The following is a 26,586-nucleotide window of genomic DNA, read 5'->3' on the forward strand; positions in this document are numbered from 1 at the left end:
AGAGAGAGAGAGGAAAAAGAGAAGACAGAAAGAGGACAGAGAGAGAGGAGAGAAAGAGAGAGAGAGAGAGGAGACGAGATCTTCCATAGGGTAAAACAATGATAAAGTTATCTAAGTTAGTTTTCTAAGATAAAGGCAAATGTCCGGGTTAACAAAAGGCAAACTGTCTGGATATAGTGTCCCTTCCACTCCTCCCCAATGTATTTAATTAAAAACAAAGAAATCTTGTCTTCTAATTGGTTTTTATAAAAGTTAATTCATGAATATATGTATATATTTTATTTACATCATTTTATACATATATATTTTTACTTTCTATGTGAATAAACTAAATATGATGAGGAGGGTACTAATAAACATCTTATTAAGGAGTCAGATCTTGTTTCATCTTTATATCCCTAACCTTAGACATAGTTGCTGTTTAGTAAATGAAAACTGAATTCATTTAGGCTAGTACTCTTTTGGAGGGGTAGTGTCTTTATGGGAAAGTCAGTGAGCTATTCTTAAAACAAATCCAATTTTCATTTTAGGTTACCTCCTCCTTTTCATTTCTGACCTTCCAAACTGGCATTTGAATAACAAAGCATTTTGGGATGGAAATAGTAGGGATGGTGGGGTTCATTGGGACAACCTGGTAAAAACAATCATTTAATCCACTATCATTTTGATCCAGAGAAAACAGTCAATTCAGTTGTGTTCTCTTTTTGAGAACGATTGTGAATATCCTATATTAGTTATAAATACATTAGAGTGAATTGTGCTTTCTATCAACTGTGATATAAGGAAAGAAAAGTGACCATTCAACCCAATTATTTTTAATTGAAACTAAAATTATTAAGAACTTCAGCAAACAAAAACATCCTAGTATACAAAAAGAAACTAAAAAAAGGTTTGTATATGAAACAGAACAATTATGGGCAAGTTTTTTCTTTTTGTTTTTAGTCTACATTAAGTTTAATCTGATAGTATTGCTTGTTTGTGTCTTCTTTTTGTACTTCCTTCTGTTTTCATCTGGGATTCACTCCATTTCAAGCACATGTAGGTATGACTGGAAATTTGTTTAACAAATTTTTTTGAGTGCCAAGTCCATTCAAGCCATAGCAAGGTGTATAGACACATCCCTGTCTTCAGGAACTTAGGATTCTAAGTAGTAACAATATGGAACAGTAATAACTTTCCATTCATCCCTATTCATGGCTATGATAAAACTGATAAAACCTTTCCAGACTTTGAAATGAAACTCCCCAGCCAGTCCTGGTCATCTAATAAAACTATTCTCTGCTGACTTGTGATAAGAGCATTTCTTTTTCTTTTTATTAGTTCACAGGTACAGTTTTCTTTAGATAACAGTCTATAATACATAATCTATTACATGTCATTTTATTATAATAAGAGATTTTAATTTTATTTTTTGAAAATTGAAGTTTGGGCCAAATTTGGCTTGTTATAGGAAGCTAACATAGGCTCTTAAAATAAAAGGGTCTGGCTAGAAAGCTGCAATATAACTCACTTTTTAAAGTGTGACATGGTATTCCAAAATAATAATAATATTAGTTATTAGCTAATATGTGCTTAGTATGTGCCCAGCTCTTTGCTAATTGACTTACAATCATAATCTCATTTGATCTTCACAACAACCCTGAGAGGTCAGTGCTGTTATCCCCATTTTACAGATGAGGAAACTGAGGCAAACAGCAGTAAAGTGACTTACTCAGGGTCACACATCTAGGAAGTGTCTAAGACTGGATTTGAACTTAGGTCTTCCTGACTCCAGGCTTGGCAGCCTATCCACTGTACCACTTCATTGCCTAAAGTATCTCTAACTATATCAAGTTATCATTTTAAAGTTATTTTATTATCACCATCATTAACTCTTTGAATGCCTAGTTTTTGGAAAGGATTGCCAAGTGCTATAAAGGTTTACAGAATGAGAAGAAAATTCCTATTACAACATATTTTAATAGGCTAGAAAAGTAAGTATATGGAACTCAAATATATTCTGTTGGTATTGTATCTCAAATTCTTCCTGACTCTAAGGATCATAGGAGCATAGATTGAAGCTAGAATAAAGCCATATAATTAATCTAAGCTCTTTAGTTGATAGAGGAGGTGAGTGAGGCCCAGAGAGTTGAAGTCCCTAGTTCAAGGTCATGCCCACTCCATCCAAACCCAGTGTTCTTTCCGCTGTGCCATGCCACACTCCCTCTCCTCATGTATACCTGTATACATATAGGCACACCAGAGGCAAAGGATGAGCCATCATATTCAGGTCAATGATGATTTCATAGACCAAGTGGAATTATGTTTTACATTAGGACAGCATCAGTAGTTCATTTATTTTCCTTCCCAGAAAAATAACCAGCTATATACATAATTTCAAACTCTAAAATTATCTTTTAAAATTCATTTTATTTTTAATTTATGGACTGAAACAAGCATTTCTGTAATATAGTATAATAATAAAAAAGATAATTGCACATGAAACTGCAAATCTCTTATGTACAATTTGCTGTTCCTTTTAAAAATATGATAAAGTTATGTTATTCTTTTTTCCTTTTTTCCTTCCTCTCCCCACCCCCCACCCTAGAGATCCCATTAGACATAAATCTGTATATGTATCATTGCCAAGTGCTGTAAGGGTTTACAGAATGAAAAGAAAACTCCTATTACAATATATTTTCATAGTGAGAATAGATGAGTATGTTCTATCATATAAAATCATTTATTTATTGGTTCTTTCTCTGGCTGCAGATAGCATCTTCCTTCTTATGTGCTTCGTAGTTAATGTGAGCATTCATAATAGTCAAAATTACTTATTCCTTCAAAGTTGTTCTTAAAACAATATTGATGCTACTGTCTACGACATTCTTTGGGTTCTGCTCATTTTGCTCTTCATTGTTTCGTACAAGTCTATCCTTATTTTTCTAAGATTATCAAGCTCATCATTGCTTATCGCACAATAGTATGGCATCACAATCATACACTACCACTTGTTCAGCCATTCCCCAGTTGATGGGCATCCTCTCAATTTCTAGTTCTTAGTCACCACAAACATCATCTTTTAAAAGTAATTGGTGGGGCAGCTAGGTGGCGCAGTGAATAGAGCACCGGCCCTGGAGTCAGGAGGACCTGAGTTCAAATCCAGCCTCAGACACTTGACACACTTACGAGCCATGTGACTTTAGGCAAGTCATTTAACCCCAACTGCCCTCTAAAAAAAAAAAAAAAAAAAAAAGTAATTGGAATTTCAGTGTGCTGCTTTTAAAAGTTAAATGCTTCAAAAGATCCAAGATCTCACTCCATCTAAAGATTCCTTCCAACTATGTACAATTGCAAAACTTCCACACATCTTAGTAGATGGCCTTCATGACCTGCTATGGCCAGAAGAATCACATAAACTGGATGATAAGCCAGTGGGTCCACACTTGAAGCTTTCCAGCTTAGTGTCTGAAATGCTGGAACTCCAGACATCACCTGCCTCAGTGAGGCGTCAGAGTAGGCATTTACTGGTCTATACAATATTATGGATTTTATATTATATAAAGAATTGTAATCTCTTGCAGGGTCCGTATTTTTGTTGTTGTTCATTTGTTTCAATCATGTCTGACTCTTCACGACCCCATTTGGGGTTTTCTTAGCAAAGGTGCTAGAGTGGTTTACCATGTCGTTTTCCAGCTCATTTTGCAGATGAGGAAACTGAGGCAAATAGGGTTAAATGACTTACCCAGGATCACCTAGCTAGTAAGTATCTAAGGCTGGATTTGAACTTAGGAAAAGGAGTCTCTCTGACTCTGCTCTTTTTTACCTATTCAGAAACTAGGCCTGAGAGGTTAAGTGTTTTGCCTAAGGTTTAAGAGATATGAGATGAGGACGGCTACGTGGAACAGTGAATAGAGCACTGGCCCTGGAGTCAGAAGGACCTGAGTTCAAATACAGCCTCAGACACTTAACACTAGCCATGTGACCTTGGGCAAATCATTTAACACCAGATGCCCTTCCTTCCCCTTCCGTAAAGCAAAAGAAAAAGATCTGAGATCTCATCAGTGTAAGAATCCCCTGTGTTCATATGGTTAGCCTAATCCTTGGATTGGGTAGCTAGGTGGCACAGTGGTTAGATTGAGAGCTGGACCTAGAATCAGGAGCTCTTCCTGAGTTCAAATCCAGCCTCAAACTCTTACTAGCTGTGTGACCCTAGGTAAGTCTCTTAACCCTGTTTGCCTCAGTTTCCCCATCTGTAAAATGAGATGGAAAAGGAAATGGCAAACCACTCCAAAATCTTTGCCAGGCAAACACCAAATGAGGTCACAGAGAGTCAGACACAACTGAAAAATGACTAGATGACAAACACTTGGAATCCAAAAACAAATAAGAGGAAACCATAGGGATCAAAGAATCTAAACATTTCACTCTGTGGCCTTGCTCTTATGGAATGACTCAGCTTGATTCCAGAACCATGAAGTGTATTGAAATAAATTATTTACTAAGGGCCTACTATGTTCTCTAAATGAATCCATTCACCCCTACCTTATAGAATCACTTGCCTCTCTTCAAGGGTTACATCTTACATAAAGCCTTTTTTGATCCCTCCCAGCTGCTAGTGCTTCCCCTTCTAATTAGCCTGTATTTTTTTCTCTTATATTTGATGTTTTCCCAAATAGAATATAAGTTCTCTGAGCCAGAGATTATTTCATTTTTTCCTTTTGAATCCTTAGTGAGTACCATAGTGTCTAACACATAGCAAACACTTAATGCCTGCTGACTGATCGCAAAGCATTGAGAATATAAATGAAAAAAAATGCCCCTACCATCAAAGAATTGATATTCTCCCCTATAAAAGCTTTTGTCTCATGTTGCCCCAGAGCATTGAACTTCAGGAGACTGCTTCTACCAATGCTTCATTAGTTGCTTTGTCCTTTTGGCCATTTTTTGGTGACAGATCTCTCAGCCCTAAATGAGGCTAATCCTTTGGTGGCAGACATACATAGTCTGTTACTGGAACATTGTTGAAGCCTTCCCAGTTAGGTGTTACCTGTGATATTTATGCTCCAAAAACTCAGGGTCTCCTCCAACCAAAGCATCCAAGTAGGACTTTTAGTGGAGAAAGATACTGAGACAATGTAGGAATTAGTGCATTTAATGAAGAGACTCAATCATCTTTCCCCAGAGACATTCTAGCTAATTATTCTAACTCCTATTAAGGAGTTGGAGCTAGAAGGAACAATAGAGCTCATTCAATCTAGCAGTTCATAAGCTTTTTTTGTGTCAATGGACCCATCTGACAATCTGATGAAACCTATGGACCCTCTCTAGAACTAATGCATAAAACAAAATACTAAGGATTACAAAGGAAACGAGTCATATTGAAATGGTTATCTAAAAAAAAAAAACATTTTTTAAAATTCACAGATCCCAAGGTTAAGCACCTCTAATCTAGTTCAACCCCTTTATCTATAGAAGAGGAAACTGAGTTTCAGAGAGGTTGTACCACCAAGCATTTATTAAGCACTTACCTTGTACCTGGCATTATGAGAGTCTCTGGAGGCACAATGACAAAAATAACTTATATTCTGTGGGAGAGAACAAATAGACTGTCATACCAATACCGATAGAATGTCAGCTTGTGAGAGCAAGGATTCCACACCTGGAATGTTTTTCCCTCTTATCTTCATCTACTGGCTTCCCAATTAAAATCCCATCTTCTGTAGGAAGGCTTCTTAGTCCTAGTACCTTAACTTTTTAAAAATAATTTCCTATTTATCCTGCATATAACTTGTTTATACATATCTATTTGTTGTCTCCTCCATTAGATTTCCCTCAAGGGAATGAACTTTCTGCTTCTTATTGTATTCCCAGTGCTTAACACAGTGCCTGACACACAAGTAGGCATTTAAAAATGTTTCTTGACTGACTGGCTGATTTATATACTTAACAAATGTTTGCTAAAATGACTTGAATTACCTGAAGTCCCATGGGTAGCTAGCAGTGGAGCCTTCTGACTCCAAATCCAGTGTTTCTTCCGCTGTGTCCTCTGGAATTCCCATTCTAAAATTAACAAATATGCTCCTTCCATCTTCGGGTTCTCACTCAGACTTGTACTTCCCTGTCTAGTGACTCGGCATCCTTTGACTGTCCTTGCCACCACACTTGTTTGTTGCACATTCTCTCATCACTCCTGACTCACTGGTCCTTAAGAGGGAGTGAGAATGCCCCTTATTCCCCATGGCCACTTGCAGATTCTTCCTCTTTAGTCATGACTCAGCAACCTCTCCTTTGACGTTCTCTCTCATCATGATTTATCTCTCAGTACAGATGCTGGGGCCAATCTCTCCCAAAACAGTTTTGTATCCATTTTCTGTGTGTTACACATACACTTACATGTGTATGTTTACATTGTTAACCCCATTAGAAAGCAAGCTCTTTGAAGGCTGAGACGGGGTAAAGCTCTGTCTTTGTATCTTAGCCTGGAACTTGGAATATATAATATTCTACATTCTGTTTCTTTTGTTTCTATCCATAGTACCTAGAATTTTATATGGTGTTTGCCCCAGAGAATAATGTTACTTGATGAATTAATACATGTTTAAAGATGTAAATATGAACAAGAAATACAACCTCAACTAGAGAATAGCAAGATGGTGACTGAATTATTTTATTGTTTTTCTTTTCTTTTCTTTTATATCACACTCTCTTCTTTACATCACACTTACGGTACAGGGGAGGGGATAACCTTTCCCAGTTCTAGATTGAACCTTCCTTTGTAACAAAGAAAAACACTTAACTTCAACAGGGAGTATGTCTGGTAGTCCTCAGCTTCTGCTGTGAGGAGGGAGATATGTTTCATTAGCTATTCTCTAGAACCTTCATTGATTTTTCTATTCCTTAGAGTTTAGCTTCCTTTTAGTCATTTCTCCATTTACATTGTTGTAGTCTTTCTTTGTGTAAATTATTTTCTTGATTCTGCTTGTTCTACTTTGCATCGGTTCAAATAAATCTTCCTAGAATTCTTCATATTTGTTCTTACTGTATAATGATTCCATTATATTCCTTACCATAATTCTTTATTCATCCCCCAGTCAAGGAACACCTACCTTGTTTCCAGTTTTTTGCTACCGCAAAGAGTGGTGCTGTGGATATTTTGTTATATATTTGACCTTTGTTTCGTCCTTGCTAAAGCCCAGTAATAAATTATCAGGGTTAAAGGACAGAAACAATTTCATCACTTTTCTTTCCTAATTCAAAGTTGATATCTAGTCCCTCCAATATTGACAGATCTCATTTTTGGGTCATCTTTGTCAAATCATGTGCAGTGAGGTAAAATTTCAGATTTGTTTTAACTTATATTTCTCTTACTATTAGTGGTGGTAACTATATATCACACTATATGTAGCACTAAAAATAGGACAAAATATAAATTTTTTCGGCATATACCCATCATGGATGGACCAGCAGCTGTAATGTTGGGTCTAGGTACCAAAGATATATTCCTTTTTTCTTTTCCTTTTTTTAAACCACTTTGGGGAGGTGGTAGTTTTTCCTAAAATAAACGTAAGTTCCTGTTTAATTTTGTGTTTAATGAATCAAACCCAAAATCAGAAACCAAAGTATAAGTTAATAGATGAGCTATAGACTTTGACTTGTTTACTAGAATACCTGTATTATTTATAAAGAACCAGAGGTAAATACTGAACAATATTAAATCTCAAGATTTTGGACTAAAATAGAAAATGGGAATTTTGTTTTATAGATGCTGCCTTCTTGTCCAGGATGCTTATGGTATATTCAGTGAAGTACATTTGGAACCCCTCTGTTCTACTCCAGAGGATATCTCTCAGCACAACATACAGTGGGAAGGAAAATCCTGTAGCCTTGGAGGAATGAAGATTTTACAGAGGACCACCAGAGGAAGGTTAGAATATACCTTGAAAGGACTATACTTCTCTCCATAATTATTGCACTCTCTTTATCTTTAGATTCATTTCCAAGAAAAGACCAAAAAAAATCAAAATTCAGGTCCGTAAATATTTATTAGGTATCTACTGGCCTAGAGTACTTTATCAGGCCTTGAGGGAGATACAAAGAGAAATAAGAAAAAATCCTTTGCCTTAATGGAAATTTATACATAGTAGGTAGTCATGATTTGCAACTGACTTTAATACAAAATAGGACATAGTAAGATCTTTTCTGCCAGGGAGATCAGGGAAGGCCCTATGGAAGAGGAAACATTTGAGTTGATTCTTGAAGGACGAAAGGATTTTCAGTAGATAGATGTAGTTGGGAGAAGAGGAAAAGTAGTTAGGTGAATTGCCTGAAGGGGGCTAATCTTGTATTAGTGGAAAGTTAAATAAGATTTAATGTCTTATGAATTATTATCTCCCCTTCCTTTAAAAAAATGCTTTTTGTTTTTGGGGTATTGCTTTAAAATTAATTTGTCTTATGATAATGTCTGAGAGGAAAAAAAGAATCCATTATAACTCTGTGGCATTTTGCTTTTGAAGAAGCTGACATCAGCTCTCTACTATGATTGCACGTAATGGTCATATTTAGCATAGAAATCATGTATGTGTAGTTAACATTTCTTCTGAATTAACAGAAAAGTATTTCAGACACAGTGCTTGGCATATAGTAAATGCTTAATGATTGTGGGTTTTTTTTATTTATTCATTATCATAGGCCTTATTTTTATTTTTTTGTGTGCTTTACAAAGTACAGAATTTTGGAATTGATTTTTAATAAATAAAAGTGTAGGCACAAACCCTATCAATTACTCTCTTTGCCTATTAGCACTTTATTGGGTATGTTAGATGTGTTCTTTTAAAAAAATTCTTTTGTCAACAAAAAGTATTTTATCATTATTCTAAAGTAATTTCAGTATGCTTATGCCTGTGAAAGTTACCAGATATTTGGAAGCAGATTCCATTAGAAGTGGAAATATTATATAGTCCCCATATAGAAGTTTAACTCAATTTTAACAAACCTACTATGTGCAAGGCATTGTGTTAGGCACCCTCCCATTCCAAAAAATAAAAACAAAATAATCCCTTCTCTCAGAGAGCTTACATTCTACTTGGGGAATATCACCTTATTATTCCTTACTTTAACCTTCTGGTCTTAGTAGTTTCCTGTAAATTGTGGATAAATTTAAAGGTGAAATATCTATGTAGCACCCTCTCAGGGCTTACACCCTCAACTCTCATTCAAACTGACTGGTTGGATCCCCAGAGGGCAGTTGAGTACTGCTTCCTTTAGGAAGCAACCTGAGAAACCCTGAAGACTTTGGGTTCTGTGTCTTGCAAGCCCCTGTCCAGTCTTATTACCCATTTTCAATCAACTAGTAGAACTCATTTTTATTAGCTTTTAGAAAAGGTATTTACCAAGAAGGTATAATAAGAGCAATACTTAACAAAAACACTTATCCCCTTCCCTCCACCATACTGGGACACACTCTTCCTTTGAAGACAACACAAAGTCCCTGAGGAAAGTGAGCATATATGTTGAAAACATGTATGAATAAGGGGTACTTTCTGATCCCTAGCCCCAGAAGACCTTATCTCCCTTCATGGAACTGCCACAAGGCCACCCTTAAGTGTAGTTTCCTTCTGGGCTCAGTGGATGGGTGCCTTTCTAGAATCAATAGCCAGCATTTCTCTCTATTATGAGGGGGTCAAAATTCCTGAAGCTGCTTTTATACAGGTCACCTCCACCTACAAGTACTTCCTCTGCTGTTGGTCACTACCACTCTGGCAGATTCTGCTACTGACCTCAGCTGCCAGCGGGACCTCTGATGGCTCTGAGGCATGCCAGAACCGAGGGCAGCATGCTCATGGGCACACAGGGCAGCTGCTCTTCCTTGTGCCCCCCAATCCCAAACAGCTCAAAGTGCTTCTGTGTCAGTGGCAGCCAGGAAGGAATAGCAGCAAGATCGACTGAGTGGCAGGTCGTTCCTTCTGTGTGCATACTCAGTTCTAGCTCAACAGTTCATGAGTCATCCATCCTTCTGACTCCTCAGCCAACCAGAAGTCTCTGGGCCACTAGACATGACCAGCCCCTCAGTAACAGGCAGGCGATATCTAGGCATGTTCTGTATGATGTATCAGGAACTCACAGAACTGGGTCATCATCAACTAGTCCCCCGCATTACAGCTGAAAAATAAACTTCTCAGAATAAAGCTAATATCTCTTCTCCAGGATTAATTTGGTAAGCTATGTTATCTCCTTTCATATTCTTTTTGATATGAATTTGGAAATTTAGTTTATAAACACCTATTGAATTTATAAACTTACATTGTAAACACCCATTTTATGAAATATGTATGAATACGTACTCTGCACTACTCACCCCTCCTCCTCAAAGCTAAAGCACAGGATTCTTCCCCTGTAGCATGAGGTAGGGGGAAAATGCATTCAGAGTGCTGCCTTATTCCTGATTTCACACTGAAGAACCCACTTTTCCATTGTAAAAATGAGCTAAGTTACCAAGCCAACCTATGAAGGTCTGTGCAACTCAGGATACGCTTGAAGGGTTCAGTCCAGGTTTTGTGGGTTGATCTGGAAGGCTAACTACCATTTAAGACATTGTTTCCATGGGAAATTTTGTTCCAAGATCTAAACAGCCTACTTAGGAACAAACTTTTGGAACATAACCCATTTGTAAGTGAGGGATGGTCTATATGGTCTTTTTGTTTGTGTTGTACTGGTTTGTATGTTCTTGTGTGATCTTAAATTCATCCATACATAGACATTTCCATAAAAAAAGTTTGTATATTCTGCCCCCCTCCCCTTCATTACATAGCCAACTAAATAATATTCAGGGTTTTAAAAAAGTTTTTGGAAATAGCATTTCTTCAAAACAAATTATTAAAGAGTTCTGGAATGCTGAGCTTCATAATTGGTTTTATTAGTGATATCATCTATTGTCAGTAATCCATCCATTGCCCAGGAAGTACACAAGACGTTTTTTTTTCCCCCCCGTTTTTTTGTCCTTAAGAAAAAAAGGCTGTTTCATAGCAACAATAATAAACTTCAATGAGTAGACTTCTAGGAACTTTTTTTACTTCTCCCAATTCAATCTGAAATGATTAATTATATCATTCCAATATCTAATGCAGTAAATAACTTTTTCTGCCAGTTAAATGTCTTTGGGGAAATCATGGAGTTTTTCAGATCTGGGTCACCAGATTTCATATGGTCTAATTTTACAGGGATGAAAAAGTTACTGCTTTCTGACAATTGTTTACTAACTGTATTAAAAACGACTTGATCCTTTCAGGCTGACTGGGAGTGGGAATGCGTCCACCTAGATCCCATTTAAAGTTTGCTCAGGGACCACTCTGCCATCATAAAATCAAATCTAAGATTGATACCATTGCTGACAGTTTCAGGAAGGATGCAAGAAAGCTGACACTGGCTGTTTTGTTTTTTCCAACTATTCATAGAAACTGGTAAAAAAAAAAAACAAGGGAAGGATTAGAGAGTACTGAAAGGTTTCATGGGGGAAAAGTGAAGAACACTGAATTTAAAGAAAAGCAGTGAAGAATTTTCACAGTAACACAGATAAAGGAGATAGACTCATTAATAGGTAGTTGGTCTGTTCCAGGTCCTGGCACATGTTGGTCAGTCATTTTCAGTTGTGTCTGACTCTTCATGACCCCATTTGAGGTTTTCTTGGTAGTGATAATGGAGAGGTTTGCCATTTCCTTCTCCATATCATTTTACAGTTAAGGAAACTGAGGCAAACAGGGTTAAGTGACTTACCCAGGGTCACACAGCTAATAAATGTCTCAGGCCAGATTTGAACTCAGGAAGATGAGTCTTCTAGCCTTTAGGCCTGGCATTCTATCCACTGTGCCACTGGCTACCCTAAGTAGGCACATAGTAGCACTTAATAAATATTTCTCAAAATAGATTGAAATCTCTTCTAGAGACCTCATTGAAATTCATCTAGTAATTTTCCTTACTTTGTTCTTCCAAAGAGATAAATGTAGGAACTCTAGGCAAAAGGATTAATAAAATCACAAGAAAAAATGAGAAGTCAAATTATTCTATACTTCTGAGTTTATTTGTGTCAACCTTAAGTTTTGACTTGTGTATTTGGTCATTGTTCTTCCATTTCAATATGCCAGCCAAGGCAGAACTTGAATAAATTAAATTTCTTTAAATTATTTTTGTACTTGTATTCCCAGCTCTTAGCTCAATGCTTGGCACAGAGTAGGTGCTTAATAAATACTTTTTGATTGGCTTATTATGGAAAACATAGCTAGACTTCAGTTGTCCTTGAATGTATGCTGTCTCTAGACTAAAAGTTCAGCTCTTGCTTCATCTCCAATGCTCTAAAACTGAAATAAATAAACCCTTTTCTCCCTGTGTCTTTTGCATCATTTTTTGAATCAGTGGGTTAGTTCAGTGATTGAGTAGAACATATAACTATGAATTCATAGTATCTTGTTTTAACTATACTAAGTCATATTATCTTATTTTATAAAGTGAGTGTAATAGGCAGCTTTATGTTGCTTCTGTCTCTTAAAAGAAACCCTTCCTGGTACTGCAGTAAAGTGGATTTCATTACATTTATTTCCTGATCCTCCATTGAATGCCAAGGACAATAGGGAGAAGTTTTCTATTTCAAGGAATTGAAATTGAAGTATCAAACATGGCCTTATGCCTTCTAAAAGCTTGAGGTAAATTATTTTTTTTTTTTATTGGAGGGGGGAAGTCAGGGCAGTTGGGGTTAAGTGACTTGCCCAAGGTCACACGGCTAGTCAGTATTAAGTGTCTGAGGCTGTATTTGAACTCAGGTCTTCCTGACTCCAGGGCCGGTGCTCTATTCACTGTGCCACCTACCTGCCTCAAGGTAGATTATTCTAATCGAACCCATAAAGCCTGGAACTGCTGAGATTACTATGAGGCAATCTGAGTTAGGGCTAGTCTTCTGAAGGCTCAAAGGAGGAGATTCTTGTGTCTCTCATTGAAGAAATACATATTAAGTACCTACCACAATTATTGTTCCAGACCCAGTACTACCCTTTCCTTAATGATATCTATTACCTATTCAAGACTCTAGTCTTGAACATTGTTTAAAAGGAGGGATAGAGTGCAATTTGACAAAGAAAAAGTGAGATGCCCTCCAAGGCTGATGAAAGGATGGTGGGTGTATAGCCCCTGTAACAAGACTACTTGTTTTGGAATAAAATTGATGTTACCATCCTGCCCAAAGTACCATGATAATTTCTGAAAGGAAGTGATGTTGGTGATTTCTGAATAGGATATATCTATTGGATTGGGTATAATATTACAGCTTATAATTTTCAGGATGAAAATCATCCCTAGAGATAATCTTATATAATCCCCCTTATTTAACAAATAATGAAAATGAGACTCAGGCTAAGTGACTTGCTCAATGTGACATTTCTCCCTAGGGATATGGCTGACACTAGACTGTAGATCTCTGGGTTTCTGGTAAACAGATTTTATTGGATAGAGAAAAGGAATTATAACGGGGTATCATAAAACAGGGTGTAGTAAGATGTGAAATCAGATAAGAATGATTATCAAAGAGCTTCAGTTCTCATTTTTTGTGTTCAAATCTCATTACATTAATTAAAGAGAAAGTAAAGCCTTTTTACAAAAAGAGAATTGATGTGATAAAAATAAAGATTTGAGTTTTAAATGGGTCAGTGATGCCACATATAAGGCAGTAGGAAATTAAAGTAATAGCTAATGCAAGACAGTAGGCATTTATTAAATATTTGTGTGCAGATCACTGTGCTAAGTACTAAGAGAAATTAGAATTTAGATAAGACATGGTCTGTTCCTTCATGGAATTTATAGTCTAGTAGGGGGTGACATAAATACAGAGAACTCTAATCTTGAATATCATTTGATAAGTGCATTAAAGAGATACATATCACAGGATCATAAAATCATACATCTAAACTTGGAAGGTACATTAGAGGTCATCTGATATAACCTAAGGCAGCTAGATGGTACAACAGTAAGAGCACTGGGCCTAGAATCAAGAAGAACTGAGTTCAAATCCAACCCAGACACTTCCTGTCTTTATGACCCCAGCCATATCACTTAAACGTGTTTGCCTCAGTTTCCTCAACTATAAAATGGGGATAATAACAGCACCTTCCTCTTGTAGGTAATTGTAAGGATCAAATAAGATAATGTTTGTGAAGTGCTTAGCAGAGCCTTCACATATAATAGGTGCTATATAAATGCTTATTGCCTTCCTTCCCAAATCCCTTAACTTTATAGATAAGTAAACTAAGGCTCCAAGAGATTAAGTAATTTGTCCGAGATCTCACAGCATCTAAGTAATAGAGGTGGAATTTGAACAATATTTTCCAGATTCTAGTGTCTAATATGTAGACTTGGAATCTGGAAGACATTACTGTTATTTCCTGTTTGTCCTGCATACAGCTTGCTTTGTGTAAATTTGTTTGCATGTTGTGTCTCCCCCATTAGATTGTGAGTTCCTTGAGGGCAAGGATTGTCTTTTGCCTTTTTGTTTTGATTTGTGTTTTTATTTCTCCAGAGTTTAGCATAGTGCCTAGCTTGTGTTGATCGATTGGTTAAAAGTGCAGGTAAATTCTACAAGCAAAGTTGGTTATATTGTGGTGGGAAGGAGAGATGGAGAATCAGGGAAGACTACTTAGAGCTTTTAAGCCTTTTTCCATTTTTGTGGTTTATTGATCTTGTTCTTGGTGTTCTGCCATTTTTGAGGTTTTGCCTTCAGTGCTAAGAATTTTACTCCCCCAAATCCCATTCTTTTATTCAAACTTCCTACCATTTTCAGATTATTAACTTTGGACAGTGAGGAGAATGAGGAGCCGTGCTTTTTCATGACTTCTATTGACATCTTGCTGGAGTTGGGTTTTAAAAGATGGGAAGGAATTTAGCTGATGAGGAAAGAGGAGGACATTCCTAGGGAACAACAGTTTGAGCAGAATCAATCAATCAAGAAACATGTATTAAGTGCCTATCATGTACTAATCAAAAGACAATGAGAGAGGAATGCGCTTTGAAGGGACACAGATAATAATATTGCTTGGCTAGAAATAAAATAATATGAGGATATATTATAGGAATAATATGAGATGAAATTGAAAATGATTCTGGATTGTGGAGAGTAAATGAGTTTGAGCTTGACTTGGTAGGGAGCTCTTGAAGAATTCTCAGCAGAGGAGTGATATGACCATATCTAGACAATTTCAATTTGATTCAATTCAACAAACATTTAGTAAGTGCCTACTACACGACAGGGGGAAACAAGAAAAAGACAGTTCCCGCCCTCAAGGAACTTACAATCTGATGAGAAGAGGAAAATGGAAAGCAGAGGGAGGGGAAGGACATTAGAAGGTACCCACTAAAGGGGCCATGGAGTGGAGGCCAAGCACAGCTACAGATGGAAATGGAGTGAGCTACAGAGTCCAGGTTCTGCCCTTTCTAAAGGAAAGCTTTGGTTGGAGTTTAGTACTCTGTTCTCCAGCCCTCCAGTCACCGGGGACATAAGGCTAAGTGAACTGAGAAGATATTGAGTGTAAACAAGGTTGAGATAAACAACTTGATTAGACAATTTCTGGTGATCAGCTTATCCTGGAAAGAGCATCTCATTCCATGAAATTGTGACCAAGCAGAGCAGCAAATACAGAGTACACATAGCAAAGTTTAGTCTGGAAATAATATAGAGGATGGATTAGAGGAAGGCAAGAGTAGAGACAGGAAGTTTAGCTAAGGCCAATGAAGAGGGAGACCAGTAAATCATTTGTTCATCTGATGAACCAATCAAACATTTCTTGAGTTTAAAGCACTGTTCTGGGTACTCTGAATCATCCAAAGAGATAGGGACTTTGTCTCAATTCTCCATAGTCTAGCAGAGGAAATCAGACATTTGATTTTTTTGATAGGTCCAGGCCTGCAATTTCAATGGCCTAGAGAACTGATTAGAAAACTCCTTTTACCAAAGCAAATCAATGACAGTCCTTCAGCTTAGGGCTTTAGAGAGTTACTTCTGGTGCTGAGAAGTTAAATTACTTGTATGGAGTCATACGGCCAATATGTGTCAGATCTTCCTGATTATCAGGCCAGCTTTCAGTATCCAACACTGTCTGTGATTAAACCCAATCTATGCATAATAACCATAGCAATTATTAAATTCCAAATGAAGGTTATAATTAAGAAGCACTACAAGGCTTATGATGAGGAGGATCTGAGTGCTCAGGGAAGACTGCACGAGGACAGTGGTACAGTGGAAAGGGAGCCCCTGGTGGCAGACCACCTAGCTCTGTTTTACTTGTCTGCCATTTAACTTGGTACAAACCATTTCAATTCTCTGAGCATCTGTTTTCTCACTTGTTAAATGGGGTTAGTAATACTTGATTTCTGACATCCTAGGATGAAATTAAATTAATGTATGTAAATTATTTTTACATCACATAAATGTCAGTGTCATAAAAATATAAATATCACCTGTCGACAGCAAGCCCTGTGAGGATAGAAGATTTTTTGCTCTTTCTTTGTGTCTTCAGCTTAGGGCGTAGCTTGGCCCACCTCACTTAGGAAGTACCTGTTAATTAATTAGCAGGTGAGACTTAAGATGACTTTTAAGGGATTATAAAAATTCTGATAGGTGTTGGGAAGGACTTTTCAGGTATGAGAACTGAAGGGAACTATGACATTGAAGAAGAAACTGGAACATTTGAAGGACAAAGGTTAGCATGTGGAATAAGGCTGAAAGGTTCTAGAATATGGCCCAGTGCTAAGTAATTTGGTTTTATTTTGAGGTTTGAGGTTTGGTTTTTGTTTGTTTGTTTTGGTAAGCCTTGAATGAGAGTAGAATTGGTGGTGACTTGATTAAAATATTGATGTCAGAATAAAAAATATTTTGAATTAGAATGTAAAGGAAACTGGAATAGAATGAAAGGACTTGAAATAAGATCTGAGAAATACCACTTACCACCTTTAATTGAATTCCGTTCTGCTTTGTTCCTCTGAGTTTGAGCAGCTAGGATAGGTAGACCTGAGTCCCTCGGCTAGTATTAGGCTTGGGAATGCCATCCTGCCTCTTCTCTTGCTGTTCATTTGTTTTTCCCTTATGTCTGATTCTTCATGACCCCATTTTGAGTTTTTTGGCAAAGATACTGCAGTGGTTTACCATTTCCTTTTCCAGCTCATTTTACAGATGAAGAAACTGAAGCAAACAGGGTTAAGTGACTTACCCATGGTCACTCAGCCGATAAATGTCTGAGGCCAAATTTGGGAGATGGGCAACTCAGGAACTGCTCCTGTCTCCTGGAGCAGCGCTCTAAGCACTGTCTCTTGAAGAGCAACTAAAAGACCTCCAGCCCTACTGCTCTTTTCCCACCTCCCACCTCAAAAAAGCTACCTACCACCAGAGTTTCTTTTTTTTTTTTTTTTGCCTTTTGGAGGGCAACTGGGGTTAAGTAACTTGCCCAAGGGTACATGGCTAGTTTTTTTTGTGTGGGTGTTAAGTGTCTGAGGTCACAACCGAACTCAGGCCCTCCTGACTCCGGGTCTGGCGCTGTACTCACTGCGCCACCTAGCCGCCCCCATCCACCAAAGTTTCTTGATGTCACCCATATGAGTACTGTTTACTACATAATAGAAGCCAAATTGTGGTGGATATTTTGTAATATGTCACTAGTAGACCATAGCTCCTGTATTTTGTCTTTGAAGAGGAAAAGGAGATAAGGCCCCAAATGTATTCTGAGGGACTGGCATCATTGAATAGTAGAAAAGCATGAGATTTAGAAAATGCGCAGTCAGATTACCATTTATTTAATAGTTATCTAGGCAAGTAATAGGACTCATCTGGGCCTCGGCTTCCTCATTGACAAAGTGGAGGATTGGTCTGGAAAGACAGGGTGGTACAGTAGAAAGGGCCTATTCTGTACTTAGTCAGAGAGCCTGGACTCAAGGCCCAGCATTGCCAACTTTCTTATTTAACGGAATATCACTCAGTTTCTTAGGTCTCAATTTCCTATAAATATATATAATATAATTTGTCTACATAAATCCTATATATCTATAAAATATAGAAGCTGACCTAGATGACCTGTAAGTTCTCTTTTAGTTCTAAATCTATGAGAATAAGAATGTGAGGTGATTTCTCACAAATTATGGCAAAAGGTGTGTGTCAGGCCTTTACCTTCCTTCTGAATAATTTGACTTACCAGTGTTTACACTCTCCACAATTGGGAGACGTTGAGGGGACTCCATGAAATCTTTTGATATTGACAAGAAAACTCTTTGTCTCTTTTATCTATATATTTTTTTAAATGGCCCTTCATATGTTCTTTTTAACAGGAAATATGTGATGGTGAGAGTTCTCTCTGGTGCAAGAAAATACAGTAGTAATTTCCTTCCTTTGATTTTCCCTCTTCAAAAAGAACCCTCTCAAAGAGGTACCCACTTCCCTTGGGGTTTGAGGTCCACAATCCCTTTGCTAATTACTGTGGTTACAAACCATGGTTAGGGACACACTTAAACAGTCTTTCATGACTTTTAAAATGATCTTTTTGTCTGCTTACTCCTCTTTTTGAACAGGAATAAAAATTGCTTATTTAAGGACAGGTTAACACTTTTAGGTGAGATGCATAATAAAAATAGTTTATACTTATGCAGAGATTTGGAGATTGCAAAGGATTTTTTCCATAGATTCATTATTTTATTTGAATTGTAAAATAGATGTTTTGAGAAAGTAAGCATACTTCTTATGTGAACAACTTTTTCCTCACATATGTGATGCCTGTAAATAAGTTTGAAAGCATAATTTTTGAGTTTCTCTGATGGATTTGAGATTTTTTTCTGCTAGACATTTTTCTGTTTACAGGAGTTTGGGATAGAATTGGTTTGAGGTTTTTTTTTTTTAAGCCCACTTAAAGGTAATATTTGTAAAGAAAAGATAGTAACTGGTACTTTTCCAAAAAGGAAGAAATAAGGATCTCATTTTTCTACTAGGCTCTACCATACATCTTTAACCTACAATGAATATCATTTTCATTTATTTCCTCATTCCAGAATTTTGAAGCCTCTGAAACCTTAAAGCAAAGAGAATAAATGGCTTCACTTCTTAAAGTTATGATTTTATTTTTACGATAGATTTTAATTGATCATAATTTCTTAGCTGAACAAAAGCTGATTTGTTGGAAAATATTAATTTTATCATTGGTTGATTTTTGTAAGTGAAGTTTTACAGTATGTTCTCTTAAAGCAATGTTACTAAGTAGTTATTTACCATGAAATTTAAAGATAAACTAATTGCATTCTTCTTGCCTTAAGGTTTCTGGATGAATTCATTCATCAAACAAACAATTAACTGTAATAAGTGCTTGGAGTATACAACTTTGGTTGCTGGGGGAAGACACATAGTTAAAACCGGATATCTGCCCTCAGGGAGCTTTCCTTTCAGTTTAGTTAAGTGGATAAGAGTCAAACACATATTATAATGCCCAATCTTAGAGAATTAAGAACATTAGCACAGTGGGAAGGCAGAGAGCTAAAAAGAAACAGATCTTCATTTGGCCACAGTGTACACTAACAGCTCTACACTAGATATGAGGAAATCAGCATTCTAGACCTAACTCTGCCTTTACTCACTGGGTGATTTCACTTTTCTGGGTCTCTATGACGTCCATTAGCAATTGTAGACCAGATGATTTCTAAGTCCTCCTTTCCAGCTAGAACACTCTTAAGATTCTAATTAAAATAAACTTTAGCTCACAAGTAAGATTAAAAAAAAAGCCCAGTAATCTATAATAATGGTGATGGTGGGCAATATGGTATAAGGGGGAGAAAGCTGTCCTTGGAGTCAAGATAATGACCCTGGGCTGTGTGACCCTGGGAAAATTATTTATCCTCTCAGTGGCCCAGATAACTCTTAAGAAAATAAGTAGTTGGCTATCTACATTGGTAGAGAGGCTTTTCTTATAGGGAGAACTCCTAATACTAATGAAACCATAAATGTGGATGAAATAGTGATGGTGGTGGAGATGGCGGTGACAGCAACAGTTATAATGGGTAATTACTGAGATTATAGTTTTTTATGCATGTTATTTTAAAGTCTGAAACACAATATACAAAAACTCTTCCACAGAAATGATTATTTTTGCTTATTGCTCGGTGAACAGTTCTGTCTTCAGAATTACACATTCAGTCATATTTTTAATGAATCTTCCTGACCATCATCTTTACTACACAGTATTTAGCACAGTATAAGTACTTAATAAATGTTTATTGACTATTGACTGTCTAGTTGACTGAATAGATTTCTGGCCAAATTCTCTTAGGAGAGGCCCCGTGTGAGCCTTATTTTGCAGGTGAGGCAAGAAGAGGTCAAATTCTAGGCCCACCCTCATGCAAGTGAATACCGTGTTTCCCCGATAATAAAACACTGTCTTATTCTTTTGGACAGAAAAACACCAGAGGGCTTATTTTCAGGGGAGGGCTTATTTTAATGAACATTGACAGCAATTTTAATGAACAGGTAAATGTGAACAAAAAAATGTACCTTCATTCAATAATGAATTCAATAAAGAACAGGATGACGCGCTCACTGCTGCAGCTCTGATTGGATGCAGCTCGGAGCGCGGCGTGCGTTTCACGGGGGTGGGACGGTGCATACAGAGGGTACCGTAATGTAGCGTGTAGCGCAGGGGATCACCTTCACTACAGTAGCAATCTCAATAGGGCTTATTTTCGGGGGAGGGCTTATTTTAGAGGAATCTTACACAGTAAGGGGAGGGCTTATTTTTGGGATAGGTCTTATTATCGGGGAAACACGGTAGCAGAATCACAATCCAAATCCATAAATCTTTTGAGTCTTAAGTTATTTTTTTATCCCCTTCCCCTGCCATATAGTGAGCTTCACTGCTTTTCACTAATTATACTCAATTATTTCGCTTAGCATTTAGCACAGTTCATGGGACATAGAAGGCACTTAAGTGTTTATGATTGATCGATAATTTTGAGACAACATCTTATTCCTGTCATTTTCATAAACTGCTTAATCCGATTAGAGAAAATCTGATATTGTGTGTTTTGCATAAAAGAAATCAGGTAATTGGAAATAAAACAGGTTTTACCTCCTTTTCAAACGTATTTTATGAGTCAAAGAGCTGTGTAGGAATTATGTCACTGAGGTGATCCCAGATACTACCATTTTACTCTTGCTGTTAAATCCTTATGGATCTTCTCAATGAAATGACTTAATAAAAAAATGATAGTATTAGATGGTTCTACAACCTAGGCTAAAGAAAGTCATAGTACACAGCACAGCAGATGACTGGTTGGTGGTTTGGTTGAAGAACACTAAATTATATCACTATGATGGAGTCAAGGTGCGGTGTGTCTGACTATGGCTGACCAGACCAGTATGAGCTCGGAATGGCACCAACAGGCCATGTGAACATTTGGGGTGGAGATGTCTTGAAATTTGCATACCTCACTGCAGTCTGCTTCACTCATAAAGCACAGTGCCTACTTTGATGCAGGCACACTGTGCTAGGTGGTCCTTGGGCAGCATTTCCCATGCCACATAATCAATTCCAGAATTCTTCAGAGAGACCTTGAGAGTGTCCTGGTATCACTTCTTCTGACCACCATGTGAGTGTCTTCCTCGCATGAGTTCTCCATAAAATAGTCTTTCAGGTAAATATATGTTTGACATTCAAACAGTATGACCAGCCCATCAGAGTTGCACTCTCTGCAGTGGAGTTTGAATGCTTGGCAGTTCAGCTTGAGAAAGAACCTCAGTGTCCAATACATCATCCTGTCAGGTGATCTTCAGAATCTACCTAAGACAATTCAGATGGAAGCACTTCAGTTTCTTGGTATGGCACTGGTAAACTGTCTGGGTTTCACAGGCATACAACAGTGAGGTCAGCACAATGGCTCTGTAGACCTTTAGTCTGGTAGTCTGTCTAATACGTCTTCTTTCCCACACTTCCTTTTGTACACTCCCCAAACACTAAGCTAACTCTATCATTGGGTGCATCAACCATTATCAATATACATCCCTGGAAAGTATATTCCCAAGGTAAATACCTCATAAGATATAAAGGAATACAATTTTTAAAAGTTAGTCATGGTGTCCAGAATACCAGACTTAGGAAGATGAATTCATTAGTAATAATTAGGGGAAAAACATTCCCTGAAGAAGGATTGAACTTGGGGCAAGAGTTGATCAAAAGTGTGGACTAGAAAAAACTTATCCAGAGTCATGAAAACAAAGGTGCTGAAGTCAAAAATTAGTAACAATTTAGATAGAACCTCAGAATAGAATTGACTTAATTTGGAGCTGGGCAGCTAGGTGGTATAGTGGGTAGAATACCAGGCCTGGAGTTCAAATCTAACTTCAGACACTTCCTAGCTATGTCACACTGGGCAAGTCACTTAACCTGGTTTGCCTCAGTATCCTCACCTGTAAAATGAGCCAGAAAAGAAAGTGGCAAACCACTCCAATATCTTTGCTGTAAAAACCTCAAATGGGGTTGCTAAGAATCACACAACTGAAAGCACAGTTTGGAGGTAAATCAAAAGGGAAACTGATAGAGAAAAAAAGTATTCAAAGTAGGGAAAGGCTATTTAGGCTTTGAGATGGAGCTGTCCTAGAGTCATCTGTTAAAATAGGCCCCCATCCAACAAAATTATCACCCTTAGACTTCAGGGAAAGATCTTTGGGATATGGAAAATTAATTATGTATCTCTTCTGTGTGATCTTCATATAAGCAATAATGAAAGCCATAAAACAGACTGACTTGTTCAAAAGGAAAGCGGCAGACTGTGAAAAGTACCATGGAACATGCAGCTGGTTGAACACAGGAAGAAAGATAAATGAGAACCACAAACCACCTGAAAGATCCCCTTTGAATCATATAGGCCAAATACTAACCATTGTCAAGATAACTGTGTTAACTGTTAGGAAAACAACCTATCCCTACAAGCACATGAAACAGCAAGCACCCTAGTGTTCCCAGTATGGCTGCTAGCATTAGATCTGCTTTTCTAAAGGAAAGCAACTCAAAATGGGTTAACAATCTTGCTTTAATCAAACATATATCATTTACCTAGTTCAGGGGAAAAAGTCAGCACCCTGAACTTCAGAGAGTACAAACAGAAGTTACAAGCAGACAAAAATACAGAAAGAGAAACAGACCAGCAGACAGGGCTTCCCACTGTCTGACCACTACATCCATACCTAGTTAGTTACCAGAGAGAGAAGCACTAACATCTGGGTTTTCAAAACCAGGGAGCTCAACGGCTGCCCAGTCTCATCTGACCAAATCACACAACTCTTCCCAAAGTGAGCCCCAAAGTAAAGCCTCACATCCTGGGTCAGAGAATATAACAACCCTCTTGACCCACTGCCCAATCACAAAGTAACAAGGTGTGAGCATTCCTGAAAAGGAAGTCTCCCACCACAGGCTCCAGGTGACCACATTCAGCCTATTAGGGGGTAAATCATATTCTCAAGTCAGGGAAGGTTTCAGAGTCACCTAAGCCTATCTGGGGGCCTGTGGGCAGGGAAGATCTTCAGATTCCCATTCCCATAACAATATAAAATAAAAAAAACAAATAGTTCGCCAGCCCCAGAGTCGGGAAACCTGGGATCAGTTCTGGCCTCAGATACTTGGCACCCACACAAAAATAACTGGCCGTGTAACCTTGAGCAAGTTACTTAACCCCAATTGCTTTAAAATAAATAAATAAATAAATTTATTTATTTAAAAAAAAAACAAACAGTTATAGAAGAGCCTAAGAGCTCTATCAGTGCTAGCTGCTCTTTGTTCAATTAAAAAAAAAAACACAGTTTTTTTTTAGATAGAAATTCTATTATTATTCATATTATTCATATATGAGGCAGGTAGGTGTTGGACGTGGGGAGAGAGGAAGACCTGATTCAGATCATGCCTCAGGTACTTGCTAGATGTGTGACCTTGTACAAGTCACTTAACTTTTCTCTGTTTTAAATCCTTATCTATAAAATGGGGATAATAATTACACCTGCCTCCCAAAGTGGTTGTGAGGATTCTAAGGAGATGATATTTTAAAGCACTTTGAAAACCTTAAAGTGTTATAGAAATACTAGCTTTTATTTTTATTGCTGTGGTTATGCATGCTTTACTACCATCCCTATGTTATTTTTATATTAAAACAACCTTAAAAATAACATATAGATATATAGAACATTGCCTCCCACAACAATCCATAAATATCAATGTAACCATTTAATAACGCTGGACCTGAAGCCAGGAAGATCTGATTTCAAGTCCTGCCTCACACACTTACTAGCTGTGTGACCTTGTGACCAAGGAAAACCTCTGTTTTCCTCAATTGCTTCAGAACTGTAAAATGGAGATACTAATAATACCAACCTAGCAGTTATTGAGAGGATTTAATAGGATAATATTTGTAAAACATTTAGCACAGTGCCCAGTATATAGGAGGTACTACATAAATGCTACTTATCATCATTATTATCAATAGCAACAACAACACATTATGAAACTGAGGAAGAAAGTTTAATTGACTTTACCCTGGGTAATGGCCTGCCAGGTCATATGGCTAATAGCAGACCCATAGAATTCACCACAGTCTTCCGAATCTCAGCTTTTCCTTCTGCATTTTGCTCCCTTTATCAAGCATGTTGTGTCCCAGATAGCAAGGGGTTACACCTGCAACATGCTGTGATACTTCCTTGTATGCCCTATAGTACTGAGCACAGCACAAGTGTGCTGCAAACATCCAGTGAAAGAATGAACTGGGCAAATCCAAATTGAAACACTTTGTGGATGTTTTGCCCAGAAATTCCCATAGGACCCCAGAGCCTTCTCTTTAGTAGTCACAGTGTTGTCAAGGTTAGTAGCAAAATGGGGTCATGGGAGCATAGATCTGAAGCTGGAAGGAATTTCATTTACCATTAAGTTCTTAAAGATAGTAAACATAAGAGGTGAAATTTGAACCCAGGTCCTTAGTCAGTAAGCATTTATTAAATACTTACTATGAGTTAGTCATTGGGCTAAAGTCTTTTGACTGTAGGACCACTCACTGTTCTTTCTGCTGTCTCAGATGGGTTTTTTTTGTTTGTTTGTTTTTGGAGGGGGGAAGGTAGGGCAATTGGAGTTGTGACTTGCCCAAGGTCACACGGCTAGTAAGTGTTAAGTGTCTGAAGCCGATTTTGAACTCGGTTCCTTCTGACTCCATGGCCGGCGCTCTATTCACTGCACCACCTAGCTGCCCTGTCTCAGACTCTTTACCTTGATTCTGGCATGTAGGCCAGCCTTAGACATTCATAGATCTTGTTACAAGTATAGCATAGTATTATATACCATTAAAGCAGAAGGGAACTTGGAGAGGTCAGCTAGGTGGCCCAGTGGATAGAGTGACAGACCCAGGATCAGGAAGACTTCATTAATTCAAATCTGGCCTCAAACACTCACTAGGTGACCCTGGAAAAGTCATTTAACCCTGTTTGCCTCAGTTTCCTCATCTGTAAAATAATCTGGAGGAAGAAATGGCAAACCACACCAATATCTTTTCCAAGAAAATCTCAAATGGAGTCATGAAGAGTTGAATACTACTGAACAACAACAAGAATTGGGAGATCTTCTCATACAATGTTTTTCATTTTAGAGATGGAAAATACTAAGAGAGAAATGCTTTTCTCTCTCTTGAGAAGTGAAGTGGTTTACTTAAGGTTACATAATTATTTATTGGCTTAGAAGGGACTCAGACCCAGGTCTTCTGATGTAAATCTATATTCTCTCCCTTCTGCCCCTGACTCTCTAAAGTTCTTTGTTCTCTGTTGGAAAGTATCATAAGATGCTAGATTTAGAACTAGAAGGAGAATCAGGTCATTTGGTCCAACCCCCTCTTTTTACAAATTAGGAAACTGAGGCCACTTGTCCACAGTCACTCAGGGAATAAATAAGTAGCAGGGCCAAGATTTGAACCAAGTCTTCTGACTCCAAAGCCAGGTCTTTCCATTGCACGAGAGAAACATGGATAAAAGTTTTCCAGATGGAAAAATTTGGAAATTTTCAGGCAGAAGGAAGAAGAAGATCAAGATGACTGATTTTTGTTGGAGATGAGATGTTCATCCTGGAGGAGGAAGAAAAAAAGTCCATTTGGAAATGAACAGACATCACCAGTAAAGAGATAAAAGGACGGTCACATTGAAGGGCTAAGAATGCAAAGAAGAAAGTTTTTCCAAACTATGAATCAAGAAGCGATGAGATCAGCAGATGTGATTACAGGATAAAAACCTACTCTCAGATTGCTCTCTAGCTTGGTAGTAGAATTCATTTATTTGGCAGCATAGCCAGCCTACTTTAGTGGTAGAAAACAGCAAAGAGAGCTTTTCCAGTAACTTGTTCTTTCGCTTCCACACAGATCATGGGATTGCAGATTTAGAGCTGCACCCAGTGTTTGTTGTTGTTCAGTCATGTTTGACTCTTTGTGACCCCATTTGGGGTTTTCTTGGCAAAGCTACAGGAGCGGTTTGCCATTTCCTTCTCCAGGGGATTAAGGCAAACAGAGGTTAAGTGACTTGCCCACAGACACACA

General features: G+C 37.7%; 1 protein-coding gene and 1 long non-coding RNA gene across 10 annotated transcripts in view; one reads left to right on the top strand and one right to left on the bottom strand.

The window, feature by feature from the left end:
- LOC138170517 (uncharacterized) overlaps positions 1-6,216 on the bottom strand; it is a 65,049-nt gene extending 58,833 nt beyond the window's left edge. The window contains exons 1-2 of the long non-coding RNA XR_011170645.1: positions 5,959-6,216; positions 5,511-5,567 (exon numbers count right to left, since the gene is read on the bottom strand). This is a non-coding gene — a long non-coding RNA (uncharacterized lncRNA). The remainder of the gene's footprint in view (positions 1-5,510; positions 5,568-5,958) is intronic.
- Positions 1-26,586, top strand: part of SPIDR (scaffold protein involved in DNA repair) — a 593,302-nt gene that overhangs the window by 446,095 nt on the left and 120,621 nt on the right. For all 9 annotated transcript variants that reach the window (XM_069099903.1, XM_069099905.1, XM_069099904.1 and 6 more), the window contains one exon: positions 7,745-7,906. In XM_069099903.1, the coding sequence (XP_068956004.1) occupies positions 7,745-7,906 (162 nt within the window). The remainder of the gene's footprint in view (positions 1-7,744; positions 7,907-26,586) is intronic.

The sequence above is a fragment of the Petaurus breviceps genome, unplaced genomic scaffold (assembly GCF_028583685.1).
Source record: "Petaurus breviceps papuanus isolate PSGF00001 unplaced genomic scaffold, PetGlider_PUasm1.0 38, whole genome shotgun sequence".
In the NCBI taxonomy this organism is placed as follows: domain Eukaryota; kingdom Metazoa; phylum Chordata; class Mammalia; order Diprotodontia; family Petauridae; genus Petaurus; species Petaurus breviceps.